Source organism: Pseudophryne corroboree, chromosome 2, assembly GCF_028390025.1.
Source record: "Pseudophryne corroboree isolate aPseCor3 chromosome 2, aPseCor3.hap2, whole genome shotgun sequence".
In the NCBI taxonomy this organism is placed as follows: domain Eukaryota; kingdom Metazoa; phylum Chordata; class Amphibia; order Anura; family Myobatrachidae; genus Pseudophryne; species Pseudophryne corroboree.
In genome coordinates this window covers 799,819,841-799,839,443 of record NC_086445.1, presented here as the reverse complement: position 1 = coordinate 799,839,443, position 19,603 = coordinate 799,819,841, and the positions used below count along the sequence as shown (strand labels likewise).

Sequence of the window (19,603 nt, the reverse complement as noted above, 5' to 3'; positions counted from 1 at the left end):
AACCAGCACCGGGCTCTGCGTCCGGTCCTGGTGCAAAAAATACGGGGGACAAATGACGTTGGGGTCCCTCGCATTTTTAACACCAGCACCGGGCTCCACTAGCTGGAGAGATAATGCCACAGCCGGGGGACACTTCTATATCTGTCCCTGCGGCCGTGGCATTAAATCCCCAACTAGTCACCCCTGGCCGGGGTACGCTGGAGGAGTGGGGACCCCTTAAATCAAGGGGTTCCCCCCCCCCTCCAGCCACCCAACGGCCAGGGGTGAAGCCCGAGGCGCCCCCCCCCCCCCCCCCCCATCCAAGGGCTGCGGATGGGGGGCTGATAGCCTTGTGTCAAATAGAAGAATATTGTTTTTTGCAGCAGAACTACAAGTCCCAGCAAGCCTCCCCCGCAAGCTGGTACTTGGAGAACCACAAGTACCAGCATGCGGGGGGGGGGAAACGGGCCCGCTGGTACCTGTAGTTTTACTGCAAAAAAAATACCCAAATAAAAACAGTACACGCACACCGTGAAAGTAAAACTTTATTACATACATGCCGACACACACATACTTACCTATGTTCACACACTGACTCTGTCTCCGGCCAGGGGTAACTAGTTGGGGATTTAATGCCACGGCCGCAGGGACCGATCTAAAAGTGTCCCCCGGCTGTGGCATTATCTCACCAGCTAGTGGAGCCCGATGCTGGTGTTAAAAATATGGGGGACCCCTACGTCTTTTGTCCCCCGTATTTTTTGCACCAGGACCGGACGCAGAGCCCGGTGCTGGTTCTAAAAATACGGCGGATCCCCTGTCATCCCCCCCCCCCCGTATTTTTACAACCAGGACCGGCTCAAAGAGCCTGAGGCTGGTTATGCTTAGGAGGGGGGACCCCATGCAATTTTTTTCAGGGTTTTTTAACCATTTTTGTGCCGTCCAAAAAGTCGAATCCAGGACGCACACTAACCGTCAATTGGTCCGTTTTTCGACAGCGGGACTGTCGAATCCGTTTTTTATTGAATATGTCGAATTCGGGTCCCGGCGGGAGGGTAAGTGACTGTCGAATTTAAAAACGGTCGAATTCCAGCCGGAATTCGACCGCAATTGCATATACCCCATAGTATTATGTATGGGCACACATTTGTATAGATATGTGGATGTTAACTGATGTGTACAGTTTCGTTTTTTTTTTTTTTTTTAAGACTGTTCCAATAAAATCAATGAGTCTTGTTCACACCAAATTCTAGTGGAAAAAATGTTTCATTGCATCCACTTTACTTGACTTTTAGTTTTCATTTTAAGTCTTCAACTGCCTTGACACCAACTGGATGTGTTGCACTGCAGCAGTGAAGCTAGGTGTTATAGGTGATAAAGGCTGCTAGTATCTGTCGAAGAAGAATGGTATTCTTGCCTTGTGTGTATCTTTTATCTTAAGGTTGTTGAAGTGGTGACGTTGGCAAGATAAAAAAATCAAAAAACAATAATTTGTTATCCTTGTAGTGAATATTCTTGTTCTGGTTTGTAGTAGAGATGTCTATAAAGCTAATTAATTTTGTTTCCACTGTAACCAAAACAATTATTTTATACATCATTCTTTTTGCGAGCTTACTCCTCAACCCTACTGTAACCTGTGACTCAAAAGTAAGGTATAATCTTCTCCGCTCCATGGCTTTCCTATGTTGAGGCCTACCTGCTAGCCAGACATTCTTATCCAAAGTAAGCAGTCTTAGGGGTACTGCATCAGGGAGTGTGCTAAAAAACGCAGGTGTGTCAGGAAAAAACGCGGGAGTGTCTGGAGAAACGGGGGAGTGGCTGGCCGAACGCAGGGCGTGTTTGTGACATCAAACCAGGAACTAAACGGACTGAGCTGATCGCAATCTGTGAGTAGGTCTGGAGCTACTCAGAAACTGCAAAGAATTATTTAGTAGCAGTTATGCTAATCTTTCGTTAGCAATTCTACTAAGCTAAGATACACTCCCAGAGGGCGGCGGCCTAGCGTGTTCAATGCTGCTAAAAGTAGCTAGCGAGCGAACAACTCGGAATGACCCCCAATACCCCATAATGACAACGTGAAAAGTTTTTTTTTTAGATTTTTGCAAATTTATTGAAAATAAAATCTAAGAAATCACATGTACATAAATATTCACAGGCTTTGCCATGAAGCTCAAAATTGAGCTCAGGTGCATCCTGTTTCCACTGATCATCCTTGAGAAGTTCCTACAGCTTAATTGGAGTCCACCTGTTGTATATTCAGTTGATTGGACATGATTTGGAAAGGCACGCACCTGTCTATATAAGGTCCGACACTTGACAGTGCATGTCTGAGCTCAAACCAAGCATGAAGTCAAAGGAATTGTCTATAGACCTCCGAGACAGATAAGTCTCGAGGACCAAATCTGGGGAAGGGTACAGAAGAATATATGCTGCTTTGAAGGTCCCAACAAGCACAGTGGCCTCCATCATCCGTGAATAGAAGAAGTTCAGAACCACCAGGACTCTAACTAGAACTGGCCGGCCGTCTAAACTGAAGCGATCGGGGGAGAAGGGTCCTAGTCAGGAAGGTGACCAAGAACCCAATGGTCACTCTGTCTGAGCTACAGCATTCCTCTGTGGAGAGATGAGAACTTTCCAGAAGGACAACCATTTCTGCAGCAATCCACCAATCAGGCCTGTATGGTAGAGTGGCCAGACGGATGCCACTCCTTAGTAAAAAGCACATGGCAGCCTGCCTGGAGTTTGCACCTGAATCACTCTCATAAGAAACAAATTCTGGTCTGATGAGACAAAGATTGAACTGCTTGGTGTTGAATACCAGGCATCCTGTTCCTGCCACTGAAAAACATCCCCACAGCATGATGCTGTCACCACCATGATTCATTGTAGGGATGGTATTGGCCTACAATGAATCCCCGAGGCTGGGGAGCAGCAAAGTTGAGTTAAAATTCCTTACTTGGAAAGTAGTCATGTTGTTGGCCTTGGCGTCCGCAAGGCGAGTGTCTGAGTTGGCGGCTTTGTCTCACAAAAGCCCCTATTTCTCTGACGTCCTAAGTGGATGCTGGGGACTCCGTCAGGACCATGGGGATTAGCGGCTCCGCAGGAGACAGGGCACAAAACTAAAGCTTTAGGATCAGGTGGTGTGTACTGGCTCCTCCCCCTATGACCCTCCTCCAAGCCTCAGTTAGGTTTTTGTGCCCGTCCGAGCAGGGTGCAATCTAGGTGGCTCTCTTAAGGAGCTGCTTAGAAAAAGTTTTTAGGTTTCTTATTTTCAGTGAGTCCTGCTGGCAACAGGCTCACTGCATCGAGGGACTTAGGGGAGAGAAGTTCAACTCACCTGCGTGCAGGATGGATTGGCTTTTTAGGCTACTGGACACCATTAGCTCCAGAGGGAGTCGGAACACAGGTCTCACCCTGGGGTTCGTCCCGGAGCCGCGCCGCCGACCCCCCTTGCAGATGCTGAAGATTGAAGGTCCAGAAACCGGCGGCAGAAGGCTTTTCAGTCTTCATGAAGGTAGCGCACAGCACTGCAGCTGTGCGCCATTGTTGTCACACACTTCACACCAACGGTCACGGAGGGTGCAGGGCGTTGCTGGGGGCGCCCTGGGCAGCAATGTATAATACCTTATTCTGGCTAAAAATACATCACATATAGCCCCTGGAGGCTATATGGATGTATTTAACCCCTGCCAGGTCTCAGAAAAACGGGAGAAGAAGCCAGCCGAAAAGGGGGCGGGGCCTATTCTCCTCAGCACACGGCGCCATTTTCCCTCACAGAAATGCTGGTGGGAAGGCTCCCAGGCTCTCCCCTGCACTGCACTACAGAAACAGGGTTAAAACAGAGAGGGGGGGCACTTATTTGGCGATATGTATATATATATATTAAACTGCTATAAGGGAAAAACACTTATATAAAGGTTGTCCCTGTATAATATAGCGTTTTTGGTGTGTGCTGGCAAACTCTCCCTCTGTCTCCCCAAAGGGCTAGTGGGGTCCTGTCCTCTATCAGAGCATTCCCTGTGTGTGTGCTGTGTGTCGGTACTTGTGTGTCGACATGTATGAGGACGATGTTGGTGAGGAGGCGGAGCAATTGCCGGTAATGGTGATGTCACTCTCTAGGGAGTCGACACCGGAATGGATGGCTTATTTAAGGAATTACGTGATAATGTCAACACGCTGCAAGGTCGGTTGACGACATGAGACGGCCGGCAAACCAATTAGTACCTGTCCAGGCGTCTAAAACACCGTCAGGGGCGTTAAAACGTCCTTTTTACCTCAGTCGGTCGACACAGACACAGACACGGACACTGACTCCAGTGTCGACGGTGAAGAAACAAACGTATTTTCCTTTAGGGCCACACGTTACTTGTTAAGGGCAATGAAGGAGATGTTACATATTTCTGATACTACAAGTACCACAAAAAAGGGTATTATGTGGAGTGTGAAAAAACTACATGTGGTTTTTCCTGAATCAGATAAATTAAATGAAGTGTGTGATGATGCGTGGGTTTCCCCCGATAGAAAATTATTGGCGGTATACCTTTTCCCGCCAGAAGTTATGGCGCGTTGGGAAACACACCTTAGGGTGGATAAGGCGCTCACACGCTTATAAAAACAAGTGGCGTTACCGTCTCCAGATACGGACGCCCTCAAGGAGCCAACTGATAGGAGGTTGGAAAATATCCTAAAAGTATATACACACATACTGGTGTTATACTGCGACCAGCGATCGCCTCAGCCTGGATGGGCAGCGCTGGGGTGGCTTGGTCGGATTCCCTGACTGGAAATATTGATACCCTTGACAGGGACAGTATTTTATTGACTATAGAGCATTTAAAAGATGCATTTCTATATATGCGAAACTCTGGCATCAAGAGTAAGTGCGATGTCCATATCTGCCAGACGATGTTTATGGACACGACAGTGGTCAGGTGATGCAGATTCCAAACGGCACATGGAAGTATTGCCGTATAAAGGGGAGGAGTTATTTGGGGTCGGTCCATCGGACCTGGTGGCCACGGCAACAGCTAGAAAATCCACCTTTTTTACCCCAAGTCACATCTCAGCAGAAAAAGACATAGTCTTTTCAGCCTCAGTCCTTTCGTCCCCATAATATCTGCCCAGGGATAGAGGTAAGGGAAGAAGACTGCAGCAGGCAGCCCATTCCCAGGAACAGAAGCCTTCCACCGCTTCTGCCAAGTCCTCAGCATGACGCTGGGGCCGTAAAAACAGGTGCGGTGGGGGGTCGTCTCAAGAGTTTCAGCACGCAGTGGGCTCACTCGCAGGTGGACCCCTGGATCCTACAAGTAGTATCCCAGGGGTACAGATTGGAGATTCGAGACGTCTCCCCCTCGCAGGTTCCTGAAGTTTGCTTTACCAACGTCTACCTCCGACAGGGAGGCAGTATTGGAAACAACTCACAAGCTGTATTCCCAGCAGGTGATAATCAAAGTACCCCTCCTACAACAAGTAAAGGGGTATTATTCCACACTATATTGTGGTACTGAAGCCAGACGGCTCGGTGAGACCTATTCTAAATGGAGTCACTCAGAGCAGTGATAGCGAACCAGGAAGAAGGGGACTATATGGTGTCCCTGGACATCAAGGATGCTTACCTCCATGTCCAAATTTGCCCTTCTCACAAAGGGTACCTCAGGTTCGTGGTACAAAACTGTCACTATCAGTTTCAGACGCTGCCGTTTGGATTGTCCACGGCACCCCGGGTCTTTACCAAGGTAATGGCCGAAATGATGATTCTTCTTCAAAGAAAAGGCGTCTTAATTATCCCTTACTTGGACGATCTCCTGATAAGGGCAAGGTCCAGAGAACAGTTGGAGGTCTGAGTAGCACTATCTCAAGTAGTTCTACGACAGCACAGGTGGATTCTAAATATTCCAAAATCGCAGCTGTCTCCGACGACACGTCTGTTGTCCCTAGGGATGATTCTGGACACAGTCCAGAAAAAGGTGTTTCTCCCGGAGGAGAAAGCCAGGGAGTTATCCGAGCTAGTCAGGAACCTCCAAAAACCAGGAAAAGTGTCAGTGCATCATTGCACAAGGGTCCTGGGAAAAATGGTGGCTTCTTACGAAGCGATTCCATTCGGCAGATTTCACGCAAGAACTTTTCAGTGGAATCTGCTGGACAAATGGTCCGGATCGCATCTTCAGATGCATCAGCGGATAACCCTGTCTCCAAGGACAAGGGTGTCTCTTCTGTGGTGGCTGCAGAGTGCTCATCTACTAAAGGGCCACAGTTATGCATTCAGGACTGGGTCCTGGTGACCACGGATTCCAGCTTGAAAGGCTGGGGAGCAGTCACACAGGGAAAAAATTTCCAGGGAGTGTGATCAAGTCTGGGGACTTCTCTCCGCATAAATATACTGGAGCTAAGAGCAATTTACAATGCTCTAAGCTTAGCAAGACCTCTGCTTCAAGGTCAGCCAGTATTGATCCAGTGGGACAACATCACGGCAGTCGCCCACGTAAACAGACAGTGCGGCACAAGAAGCAGGAGGACAATGGCAGAAACTGCAAGGATTCTTCGCTGGGCGGAAAATCATGTGATAGCACTGTCAGCAGTTTTCATTCCGGGAGTGGATAACTGGGAAGCAGACTTCCTCAGCACGACCTCCACCCGGGAGAGTGGGGACTTCATCGAGAAGTTTTTTTCCACATGATTGTGCACCGTTGGGAAAGACCAAAGGTGGACATGATGGCGTCCCGCCTGAACAAAAAACTGGACAGGTATTGCGCCAGGTCAAGAGACTCTCAGGCAATAGCTGTGGACGTTCTGGTAACACCAGGGGTGTACCAGTCGGTGTATGTGTTCCCTCCTCTGCTTCTCATACCAAAGGTACTGAGAATTATAAGACGTAGAGGAGTAAGAACTATACTCGTGGCTCCGGATGGGCCAAGAAGGACTTGGTACCCGGAACTTCAAGAGATGCTCACAGAGGACTCAGGGCCTCTGCCGATAAGAAGGGACTTGTTTCAGCAAGTACCATGTCTGTTCCAAGACTTACCGCGGCTGCGTTTGACGGCATGGCGGTTGAAAGCCGGATCCTAAGGGAAAAAGGCATTCCGGAAGAGGTCATTCCTACCCTGGTCAAAGCCAGGAAGGAGGTGACCGCACAACATTATCACCACATGTGGCGAAAGTATGTTGCGTGGTGTGAGGCCAGGAAGGCCCCACGAAGAAATTTCAACTCGGTCGATTCCTGCATTTCCTGCAAACAGGAGTGTCTATGGGCCTCAAATTGGGGTCCATTAAGGTTCAAATTTCGGCCCTGTCGATTTTCTTCCAGAAAGAATTGGCTTCAGTTCCTGAAGTCCAGAAATTTGACAAGGGAGTACTGCATATACAACCCCCTTTTGTGCCTCCAGTGGCACTGTGGGATCTCAACGTAGTCCTGGGATTCCTCAAATCACGTTGGTTTAAACCGCTCAAATCTGTGGATTTGAAATATTTCACATGGAAAGTGACCATGATGTTGGCCCTGGCCTCGGCCAGGCGAGTGTCAGAATTGGCGGCTTTGTCTCACAAAGGCCCATATCTGATTGTCCATTCGGACAGGGCAGAGCTGCGGACTCGTCCCCAGTTTCTCCCTAAGTTGGTGTCAGCGTTTCATCTGAACCAGCTTATTGTGGTACCTGCGGCTACTAGAGACTTGGAGGACTCCAAGTTGCTAGATGTTGTCAGGGCCCTGAAAATATAGATTTCCAGGACGGCTGGAGTCAGGAAAACTGGCTTGCTGTTATCCTGTATGCACCCAAAAAACTGGGTGCTCTTGCTTCTAAGCAGACGATTGCTAGTTGGATGTGTAGTACAATTCAGCTTGCACATTCTGTGTCAGGACTGCCACAGCCAAAATATATAAATGCCCATTCCACAAGGAAGGTGGGCTCATCTTGGGCGACTGCCCGAGGGGTCTCGGCTTTACAACTTTGCCGAGCTGCTACTTGGTCAGGAGCAAATACGTTTGTAAAATTCTACAAATTTGATACCCTGGCTGAGGAGGACCTGGAGTTCTCTCACTCGGTGCTGCAGAGTCATCCGCACTCTCCCGCCCGTTTGGGAGCTTTGGTATAATCCCCATGGTCCTGACGGAGTCCCCAGCATCCACTTAGGACGTCAGAGAAAATAAGATTTTACTTACCGATAAATCTATTTCTCGTAGTCCGTAGTGGATGCTGGGCGCCCATCCCAAGTGCGGATTGTCTGCAATACTTGTACATAGTTGTTGTTACAAAAAAATCGGGTTGTTATTGTTGTGAGCCGTCTGTTCAGAGGCTCCTACGTTTGTCATACTGTTAACTGGGTTCAGATCACAAGTTATACGGTGTGATTGGTGTGGCTGGTATGAGTCTTACCCTGGATTCCAAATCCTTTCCTTGTTGTGTCAGCTCTTCCGGGCACAGTTTCCCTAACTGAGGTCTGGAGGAGGGGCATAGAGGGAGGAGCCAGTGCACACCAGATAGGACCTAATCTTTCTTTTAGAGTGCCCTGTCTCCTGCGGAGCCCGTCTATTCCCCATGGTCCTTACGGAGTACCCAGCATCCACTACTGACTACGAGAAATAGAATTACCGGTGAGTAAATTCTTATTTTTTTTTTTATAGTCTTACTATGTTCTTTTGAGCGACTTTTCTTAACAGCATCTTAAACGCATACTAGAAAGAGTCTCTCCAACAACTCCCCACCGGGTTGCAACAACGCTTACCTTCGCGGTACAGTGCTGTCTCGACGGGCGTCTGTGTTGGATGTTCTAGCAGGTCCAGCAGACGTAACCAGGCTGTGGCTTGAGCATGGGGGGAAGGTAAGTCTATGGATTTCCTCTTACTAGGGGGGTCCGGACACCGCTACACTGTATTGGTGGAGACTACAAACAGTGTGTTGATGCGCCGAACACTCTGGTGCGAAAGCGCTACGCTCTAGGGATCATAGGCGCCAGGACTAGGTTGAGGCCGCGATCCTTAAAGTTTAAGTCAACGGGGGGAATCAGACGCTCTCCTGGCCGCCCCTCCCCCAAGTTCATGACCAGTTTACGCGCGTCTCCCGTCCATGAACTGAATTACCTCACTTCCGTCTCAGACGCTACCACGAGGGTACTCGGTCGCAGCTTAGACGCCGCGTTTGTGTACACTAGAAATTGCCGGGCCGAGTCGCAGGCCTTAGCGTCTTCATACACGTGGCATTTCACTGAGCGTCCGTGTCCGTTAGTGAGCGTCCGTGTCTTGCATCAGTTATCAGAACGGCAGTGTACACCAGTAGCGTCTGAATCCACTCAGCGTCTTGCGAGCGTATTTGTTTGGATATGGAAGTGTGGTGAGTCTCCCTGTATCCCGCTCTATGGAGGAAGGGTATACAGTGCTAAAAATTCTCTCTACTTGTTAGTATGAATTGTTAATTTTAGTACATATTGCATATGAGACCTGTATATTACTGTTGTTTCTGCATGTTAGGTTTGAAAAAACCCAGTTTAAAACAGTACAATTTTCCTACTTACTTGTAAGTTGTTATGGGGGTTGTATTCTCATATGACAATGTTTAATGCCTTAACATGTGACTGACTGCTAGTATGTGTGCTGACATTTTTGTGTCATCAGTCCTGTTCTGACCCTCAATTCAGGTGCACGGTTGTGGGCCGATTGGTCTCACTTCTATATATCCATATATAGGTGATTTTCAGTCACAAATTGTGTAGTCATTAGCAGAATATTACCATGTCTGTGAGCGGCAAAAGTGACGAGGAGAATTTATCAGGCACTCCTACATCCCTAACATGTTTATCTTGTAAAACAGGGTTACTTGGTATAGGCCAGTTGGTCACCTATGAGGGGTTGTGTGCGAACTGTTTTGCATTTCAGCAAAGTAAAAAACAGGATTTGGTTCAACAACCAGTAGAGCCACCATGGAATATGTTCGCAAAGACTTTGTCTTCAATAGCGGACAGGTTAACTCCGGCAGCACCACCCCAGGGGTTGGGTTATACTATTAACCCATACATGCAGCTCCCTTCTTATGGCTTGGTTCCAGTAGCCTCTACAAGTAACCAAGGGACAGGTAAGACTAAGACAGATGCGTCTATGTGGCAGACTACACAAGATGATACAACAGATGATGATACAGTATATTCAAATACTCCGTATGATGATCAGTCGCAGAGTTTTAGTTCAGAGGGTGTAGCTGAACTTATTGATGCTATGAAGGCTGTTCTCTCTTTGGAAGAGCCAGCCAAAACAGTGTCAATATCTAAAGCACCTGTGTTTAAACGAATAAAGACAGTTAAAACTGAATGACAGATGAGCTGACGGAAATGATGGAAGAATCTTGGGCGACGCCCAGTAAAAAGTATAAGATTCCGAAAAGATGGGATTCTTATTATCCATTTCCAGCTGCGGATTGTTCGAAAAGTTCCTCCAAAAGATGCACATGTACTGCGACTTGTGCATAAATCTGCTTTACCACAGTCATCTACCTCATTAAATGATGTCACAGACAGAAGGGTAGATAGCTTCTTGAAAAATATATTTTCTCTCGCAGGAGCAGTGTTAAGACCTGCTATGACTTCGGCCTGGATAGCAAAGGCAATGGGCGAATGGATAGAGGAACTAGAGAATGACCTCTCTTCTCCTAATAGGGAGCAAGAGTATAATTTAAGCCGTTTAAGACAATCTGCTCAGTATTTGGAAGAAGCAGCAATTGATATGGGTACAATTGCTTCTAAAGCTTCAGCCTTGACAGTAGCCGCTCGTAGAGCAGTTTGGCTACGTACCTGAAAAGGAGATGCGGAATCCAAGAAAGAATTGGAAGCATTGCCTTTCATTGGCAATATATTGTTTGGAAAACAATTGTCTGATATTCTAGAATCGGAGGCTGAATCAAAGAAGGTCAGATTTCCAGCTAGTTATAACCCTAAGATTAAGGGTTCAAAGTTTCGGCTATTTCGATGGCAAGGCAAAGCGAAAGCTAAAGAGGAGTCTAAGCAACCCCAGTCCAGTAGATCGGCCAGGGGTAGGAAGCAAAGGGCTAGTAGAAAGCCAGCTTCCAAGCCTGAACAAAAATCATCAGCCTGAAGAGACGGGTCTCCGCCTGAAGGATTCCAGGGTTGGGGACCGACTCCTTCATTTTGCACACATATGGCAACAGTCGACAACAGATGCTTGGGTGCAGAAGGTGGTATCTCAGGGGTATGGGTTCCCATTCAGGAGGCAGCCTCCTCAAAGATTTTTTTGCACCAGCCCGTCTCGTATAGAGTCGAAGGCCAATGCCCTGCAAGAAGCAGTCCAAAAATTACTGCAGTCAGGTGTGATTGTCCCAGTACCTCCATCACAAAGGGGCCAGGGGTTTTACTCCAATCTATTTCTGATCCAGAAGCCAAATGGGTCATTTTGACCAATTCTCAATCTGAAAATGTTAAACAAATACATTTGGATCCCAAGGTTCCACATGGAGACATTACGCTCCATAATGTTGGCTATGGAACCGGGAGATTACATGGTATCTCTGGATGTACAGGATGCTTACCTACATGTGCCTATAGCACTCTCACATTAATGTTACCTCAGGTTTGCCATCCTCCAGGAACATTTTCAGTTCCAAGCCTTGCCCTTTGGGCTAGCAACAGCACCCAGGGTGTTTACCAAAATTATTATGGTTATGGCGGCTTATCTTCGCAAGCAGGGGATAAGAATATTCCCATATCTCGATGACCTGTTAATCCTAGCACATTCACAGGACTTACTTTTGAGCCATCTTCAACAGACAGTAGTTTGTTTACAGAGACACGGGTGTCTCAGAAATTGGGAAAAGTCGTCTCTGAAGCCGTCACAGCGGATGGTTCATTTGGGGGCCATATTGGATTCAGATCTACAGAAAGTTTTTTTTTTTACCAGAGAAAAAAAATAGTCAAGGTGCAGGTCATGACTCAGGAAGCGTTGCACAACCAGACAATGTCAGTCCATGCAGCAATGCGACTGTTGGGTCTGATGGTATCAACCTTCGATATGGTGGAATATGCACAATTCCATTCCAGACCTTTACAGCACCTCATTCTGACCAAATGGAACGGAGATCATCGGACGATAAAAAAGCAAATGATAGTTTCCAGTAAACGTAAAAAGGTCTCTAGCGTGGTGGCTACAGACAAACCATTTAAACAAGGGGAGACCCTTTTGGATAAAAGAATGGCAAATCCTGACAACCAATGCCCGTCTGCAAGGCTGGGGTGCGGTACTCGGAAGCCTTTGGTTACAGGGAAAATGGACCGTAAGGGAAAGTCGCCTGCCAATAAATCTGTTGGAAATAAGGGCCATTTACATGGCTCTAGTTCAGGCAAAGGACAGTCTGCAGGGAAGACCGGTCCAGATTCGCTCGGACAATGCGACAGCAGTAGTGTACCTCAATCATCAAGGAGGAACTCACAGCAAAAGATTGATGGAAGAAGTAACTCCCATTCTAAGATGGGCAGAACTCCATCTCCCAGCATTGTCGGCAGTGTTTGTCCCAGGTGTACTGAACTGGGAAACGGATTTTCTCAGTCGGCACACCATTCAGGAATCCGAATGGGCATTACACCCAGAGGTGTTTCAGACAATAGTGAACAGATGGGGTCTACCGGAGATAGATCTCATGGCGTCTCGTCTAAACAACAAAGTTCCGAGGTACAAAGGATCCCAGAGCGGTCCTTGTAGATGCACTGTCAGTAGAATGAAAATTTCATCTGGCGTATCTGTTCCCTCCAATATCTCTGTTACCCAGAGAAGTGAGAAAAATAAAGCAAGCAAAGGGAGCAATCATTCTAATAGCTCCAGCTTGGCCAAGAAGGTATTTGGTACACAGATCTACTGAGAATGTCCGTGGAAGCACCAATACTGCTCCCTCAACGTCCAGACCTGCTAATGCAGGGTCCTTGTTGTCACACCATCTGGATCGTCTGTCTTTGACGGCGTGGCTGTTGAAACCTTTCTCTTAGAAGCTAGAGGATTTTCAAAGCAAGTAATCCAAACTATGCTTAGAGCAAGAAAGCCTTCTTCAGCTCGTGTTTATCATAGAATTTGGCAAACCTATATTCATTGGTGTACTGAAAAAAGTTTTGAATCCAAGATCTTTCAAAGTATCCAGGATTTTGGATTTCCTTCAAGCAGGATTGGATAAAGGTTTGAAAGTAGCTTCCTTGAGAGTTCGAGTATCAGCGTTAACTGTATGGTTTCAGCGAAAGATTGCGGATTTACAGGATGTATGTACTTTCTTTCAGGGAGTTGTATATATTCAACCTCCATTTGTTCCTCCTGCAACTCTCTGTGATTTGAATCTAGTTCTTAAATTCCTTCAGGGATCTCCGTTTGAACCACTTAAGAGAGCAGATCTTAAATGGTTAACGGCTAAAGTTTTTTTTTTTCTACTGGCAATAGCGTCAGCCAGAAGAGTGTCAGATTTAGGAGCGTTATCATGCAAGTCTCCTTTCCTAAGTTTTTTTCCAGTCTGAGCAGTTCTCAGAACTAGATCTGGTTATCTTCTGAAGGTGGTTTCACCTTAATTAAGAGATTGTAGTCCCAGCTTTTCAGGTATCGGGACTTTCTGTGGGAGGAGCGTCGCTGGACGTAGTCTGAGCATTAAGAATCTACATAGATCGTACTAGTGCCATCAGAAAAACAGATTCTCTCCATCCTCTATGGATTTCATAGAAGAGGTTGTCACGCTAGTAAACAGACGCTGGCAAGATAGCTCCTAATGGTAATATCAGAAGCTTATTCTCATGCAGATCTCCCTACTCCGGCTAATGTCTCTACTCACTCTACACGTAAGGTCGGTCCTTCATGGGCAGCACAACAGGGTGCTTCAGCAGAACAGATTTGTAAAGCAGCCACATGGTCTTCCATAAACACATTCGTCAGACATTATGCCTTGGATACTTTTGCCTCTCATGACGCAGACTTCGGGCGAAAGGTCCTCCTGTGTAATCAGGAGCGTCCCCACCACTAAAACTGGCTTTGGGAATCCCAATGTTATCCTGTGGATAACCTGTGGACCCAGCCAGAGAAATAGACGTTATGGTAAGAACTTACCGTTGATAACGTAATTTCTCTTATGTCCACAGGGGTCCTACCCTGATGCACCTGATTTGACGATCTTGACAATCACTAAACCTCTTCCCTCTTGTATGGAAGGGTGTGCATGTGTGTTCTTATCGCCTAAATAGGTTTCTACCTGATGCTCCTGCCTAATCGCTGTGGAAAGAACTGATTTGACTGAGTCAGTGGGCGGCATTATATGGTGAAGCCCCGATGCATCCTGGGAGGCCAGAAAGCTTGTGACCGTTTGGTGCCATTTCCGCTGTCGCTCCGGCATATCCCAGTGTTATCCTGTGGATACCTGTGGACATAAGAGAAATTACGTTATCAACGGTAAGTTCTTACTATAACGTCTATTTCTCAGACTTATCAATCTATAGTTCGGAACATTGCAGGGAATAATCCGCACAAGCATAATTTCAGGAAGTACTTATTTAACTGCTTAATGACTTTTTTCTTCTCTTCCTACAGTATGGATGGAGCGGATTTGTGCTTTGAGATTGTAAAGAGAGCTGATGCTGGCTTTGTATACAGTGAAGCTGTTGCCAGGTATGTAACTCACAGTATTGGAAATGTTGCTGGCCTGTTCAACCGGTCCAGTTTATTTTGTTGCCAGCATAGTGTATTGAAAATAGAAATATTTGTATCATAAACTTAAGTATAAAACACATTCACTTTGCCTGGCATGTAAAACAATAGATTTATAACACTTATAGTTAAAACTGCCTTTTTTTTTCAAATTTGTTTTGCAATTTAAGTATGTCTACCTACAATGTCCAGATATGCTATATACAAATTTGTGATAATCACATTTTACAAAGTACCATGTATTTTGACGTCATTTCAGTGCCACATGATTTACCCATGTGATTCCTGCTGGTGGCTGGGAAGCATTTTGTTCCATACTGTATATTCAAAGTTATGGTGGTGCCATTTAGTCCAGATTTTCCAAGGATGGACAGGGCCATGGCAGGGATGTACTTAACTGTTGGTGAATTTATTGGTTTGTGCTCCAGCCTCAGATCAAATACAAAGGCTACAGCATTACAGTGGCCAAGTCAGGGCACCTCTTGTGGAACACCATGATTAAAAGTAGACCAATACTCTATACAGTTATTTTTAGTTTACCCTGGCGTCTTGCGTAAGTATAATCCAGGGCTGCAGGGTTAGACTGGTGGAAGCCAAGGACTAGGGTACTGTATGTAACATGTATTTAAAGTTTCTTACTTTTTAGATACATTAAAATGGGATTGCCAGTTGTGAGCTTTAACTCCCAGGCAGCAGTTCATTGTGACTTCAGCTGTGGGTACTATGTGCTATGTGTGGGTACAATTCTTTCCTTCCCCTTCCCCTTTCCTTCCTCTGTATTTAAGTAACTAAAACTTGTGCTAACTTCGTTCTGATGGTCTAGTGCATTAGCAGCCCCTGGGTTCAGAGAGTACCCCCAGCAGCTACATTCAGTTAGGGGTTTACATGCTTCTTGAGTTTGAGTGATGAACGCCTGAGATGCAAGGCAAGTTCCATTCTCCTAAATTCCACACTACAGAACTGATGGCTCTAAGAATGGCATCCAGCGAACTGCTCCCCGAGGATCTGGTCAGTCTGTCTCTGGAGCCAAAATCTGTCCAAAGAAGGTGGTTAGTTCCCGTCCCCAGCAGAGCCCTTGAGGACGTTTTGAAGGGAGATAGGTGGGTAAATGTAATGGCCTGCGTTTTCCCAGTGAGTGTGACTGATATGATAGTTTAAAATAGCAATTATCTACAAGGCAAAACCAACCTGGTTACAATGTTAACTTTCTCTAGGAGGATGCATGTGCACAGTGCTTGCATCCCTTGGATTGTTTAAAGGGGGAAGGGCTGAATTACAGCCTGCTTTAGTCTATGCCAGTACTTCTAAACATCTGTATGATGCAGTAGTATTCCTAAAGGCCCCCACACAAGGAGTGATGTGTCCTCCAGCAACACATTGCTAGCGACTGGACCCAGCGGGGTGTCGACATCGGCAAGTGCACACACACTTGGCGATGCTGACAACAGCGCAGCATGGCATCGTTCGCCAGCTCATCAGATCTTTCTGCATGTTCAAGAGATCTAAGAGAGATGAATGACCCGCGGGTGCACACATCACATCTTTTACATGCCAACACAGGGATCATTTTTAAACTGTGCCGTTCTGATTGGTCGAAAATGCCCACATTGTTTAAAAAAATCTTAGTGTGTGTGCACACCATAACACCTTCAGCTAGGAATTAACTGTGTTTTTAACCACTTAACTGACTATTTAGCCAAAAACCGGTCCGAAATTGTAGTTTTTTTTAATGAGTGAATTATGTGAAGAACATGAATTTAACCCTGTCCCAAATGATTTTAGTTAAAAAAAAAAGAGACCCCCCCCCCCCTCCCAACATCGAAACATTGATGGGGAACATCACGACCATCGGGAACATCGTGGAATTCATTTTGAAAGCCGGGACAGCCTCCAGGTATACTGGGGAGGTCTGGGGGTGGCTTTGGAGGGTTAATTTACACTCCCCAGCGGCTGCCATTGTCTGCATCCGCTGGAGGGGGGGTTCCTGCAGTGCTGACCGATCAGCAGTGATCGGCAGCACGGCATTCAGTACGGGAGAGTGCAGGAAGGCAGAGGGACCTTCCGGTCCCTCTGCCAGCAGCAGCGGAGGGAGGCTTATCTTCCCTGCCACTGCTAACACACTTTGTCTGACTGGTCGCATCCTGTGCGACCAGGTCAAATAGGGCACTTCAAGGCATGGTCGCATCTGATGCGACCATGCCAGGCAAGTGGTTAAAGGACAATTTACTGGAGTAAATAATGCATTTCCTGCAAATAAACACCTCTCTCTCTTTTTACTCTTGAAGATCAAAGGAAAAACAATGGTAGTCACCATTTTGACCACGTCACCTGTGGTTTTCAGTGACTTGGGGAATGCTTCTTGAACAGCCTTGGCCTCTGATCTCTTTCAGATTTTCTCTGTTAGGTTCAGATCCTTCTTTTCTAATACAAATACGCTGTCTTTGAGGGCCAGAGGTTTAGGTGGTGATTCAGACCTGATCGTAGTTGTGCTAAATTTAGCACAGCTACAATCATCCACACTGACGTGGGGGGATGCCCGGCCCCACCGCACGAGCACAAAAGCGACGATGCTTTTGTACTTGAAGAGTAACTCCTTACCAGCGCAGGTCCTGCATGCTGGGCAGGAGTTATTCGTCGCTATGATGGTCACAGCGGCTGCGTGTGACGTCACGCAGCCCGTTGGCCGTGCACACAAAACGACGGCTGAATGCCGCCGTACCACCCTCTCCCTCCCAGCGAACGCCTCTGCCTGTCAATCAGTCAGAGGCGATCACTGGTCAACGACAGCCGCCGGCTGTCTGGCATGCGCTGGCGCACTTCTGACCTGGTCGCACGCTGCCATTCATCACAGTGATCAGGTCAGAATGACCCCTTGGAACGGTCATTGCTAAGAGTTGAAAGCGTTTCTGAGAAAGTAATTGAAATACTTTTTAAAGCTAAAATTCAAGTCTTAAATTTTTGCAATAGAATTTGGACAGCATTCATTGTCTGGTACAAAACTAAATGATTCCACAGATTCTGGATCATCTTCAGGATTGATTGATTTAGTTAAGAGTTTTGAACTCCCTACCTTGAAAGTTCAGGTGTCTGCGCTTAAGTGCTTATGCAGAGTTGTCAACATGGGCATAAATTGCTGAGAAAATAGTGTATGAATAAATTTGTTGTCCCTTCCCATGTGCTAAACATTACACCAGTGGTTCTGAACCTGAATCCTTATGTTTTCTGTGGAAGCAGGTGGGATACTTACTGATCCAGAAAAATAGATTCTTACCTGTGCATGATTATAGACTATCAGAAAACATGACCTGTCATTGGTACTTTGGGGAGCGGAGTTGAGAACCTTGGGAAACATACACCTCCACATTGTCGGACTATGCACCTAGTTTATGACAAGCATTCACCAGTGTGTATTTGCTCTTGCATTATTAAGAAAAACAACAGATTGTGTTGAACGAAAAAATGTGGCTCCCAGGAACCCCTCACTTAAATAAATTGGGATCCTACTCCACTATTTCTGGGTCCCATCACAATGTATGCTTTTGAGCTCCTCATATACATCCCAAACATAGCATCAGAACACCCCACATGCCCTACACATACACCATGGGAAGTCGCTCATATTTCCAGTACTAATAAAGCTTGATTTCGCGTAGCCAGCATGTGCGGTGCTGGGGGCAGAAGGGGGGTTGAGGGAAGGCAGAAGTTTGGACAGTGCTGGGAATTGTGGTCAGTGGCAGCTTGGGCAGTGCTGGTGGCAGGTAGCACTTGGGGTAGAGAGTGTTAACTACAAGTAGCAGTTTGCGTAGCGGGAGATAAGAGCAAGCAGCAGTTGGGCTAGAAGGGTTTAAGTGCAGGTAGCGGCTTGAATAAAGCTGGGGGTTTAGGCAGGTAACAGTTGGAGTAGAGATGGGAGTTGGGACAGGAAGGGGTTAAGTGCAGGTGTCAATTGGGGCAATGCTGTGGGCAGGCAGCAGTTGGGGTAGAGGTGGGTAAGGACATGCATCATTTGGGGGTAGGGACGGGGGTAAGGATTGATAGCAGTTGGGTCTGTATTTGGGGGGCAAGGATGGTTTTAGTGGTAGGCATATGGAAGGCCATAGATACCTCCATCCTCCTGCTGCAAGGCCCTGGCCAGGTCACCAGAGCAGTCTCATCTAGTGCCACCACTATTTCCTTCACAAAGGTGGTATCTGGGATACTGCTTTCCACCTCTAGCTCAGTGAGATGCAAACCCAGCTTTTCTCTCAGCACATGGGTGTAGACCTCCAGTTCCCTCCTGGCCCCAGCAGTGTCCACCACCTCCCTGGCCTCCTGCATGCAAAGATCCTGCTGGCTGAAGGAGTTGGCAATGGAGCGCATGATTGTGTTTACACTGCCCCAGGCTACTGATTATTTATTACCAGTTATTTATATAGCGCACACATATTCCGCAGCGCTTTACAGAGAATATTTGCTCATTCACATCAGTCCCTGCCTCAGTGGAGCTTACAATCTATATTCCCTATTACATGTACACGCACACACATTCATGCTAGGGTTAATTTTGTTGGGAGCCAATTAACCTACCAGTATATTTTTGGATTGTGCGAGGAAACCAGAGTTCCCGGTGGAAACTCACGCAAGTACGGGGAGAATATCCAAACTCCGCACAGTTAGGGCCATGGTGGGAAGCAAACCCATGACCTCAGTGTTGTGAGGCAGTAATGCTAACCATTACACCATCCGTACTGCCCTGTACTGATGCGGCAACAACACTGCTGCTGCGGCCAGGAGAGTAAAGGGGCTGACTGGGAAGGTGTGCAGAGCCCTATCTGCAAGGAGGGAGGGAGACACTGCAGGTGGCGATTGGCTGCTGCGCACACAGCAGATCATAGCTTGTCCTGTGGGTCTGCCTCCATTTTTAAATGTGAGTCCTAGGAAGCCATTTTGGGGTAAAATATGCACTGGAGTGGTTTCTGATAAGACAAT

The 19,603-nt window shown here is 46.9% G+C and overlaps 1 protein-coding gene across 13 annotated transcripts in view; it reads left to right on the top strand.

The window, feature by feature from the left end:
* The window catches only part of CASK (calcium/calmodulin dependent serine protein kinase), an 887,710-nt gene that overhangs the window by 253,554 nt on the left and 614,553 nt on the right, over nt 1–19,603 (top strand). For all 13 annotated transcript variants that reach the window (XM_063955614.1, XM_063955617.1, XM_063955611.1 and 10 more), the window contains exon 4: nt 14,519–14,596. In XM_063955614.1, coding sequence (XP_063811684.1) covers nt 14,519–14,596 — 78 coding nt within the window. The remainder of the gene's footprint in view (nt 1–14,518; nt 14,597–19,603) is intronic.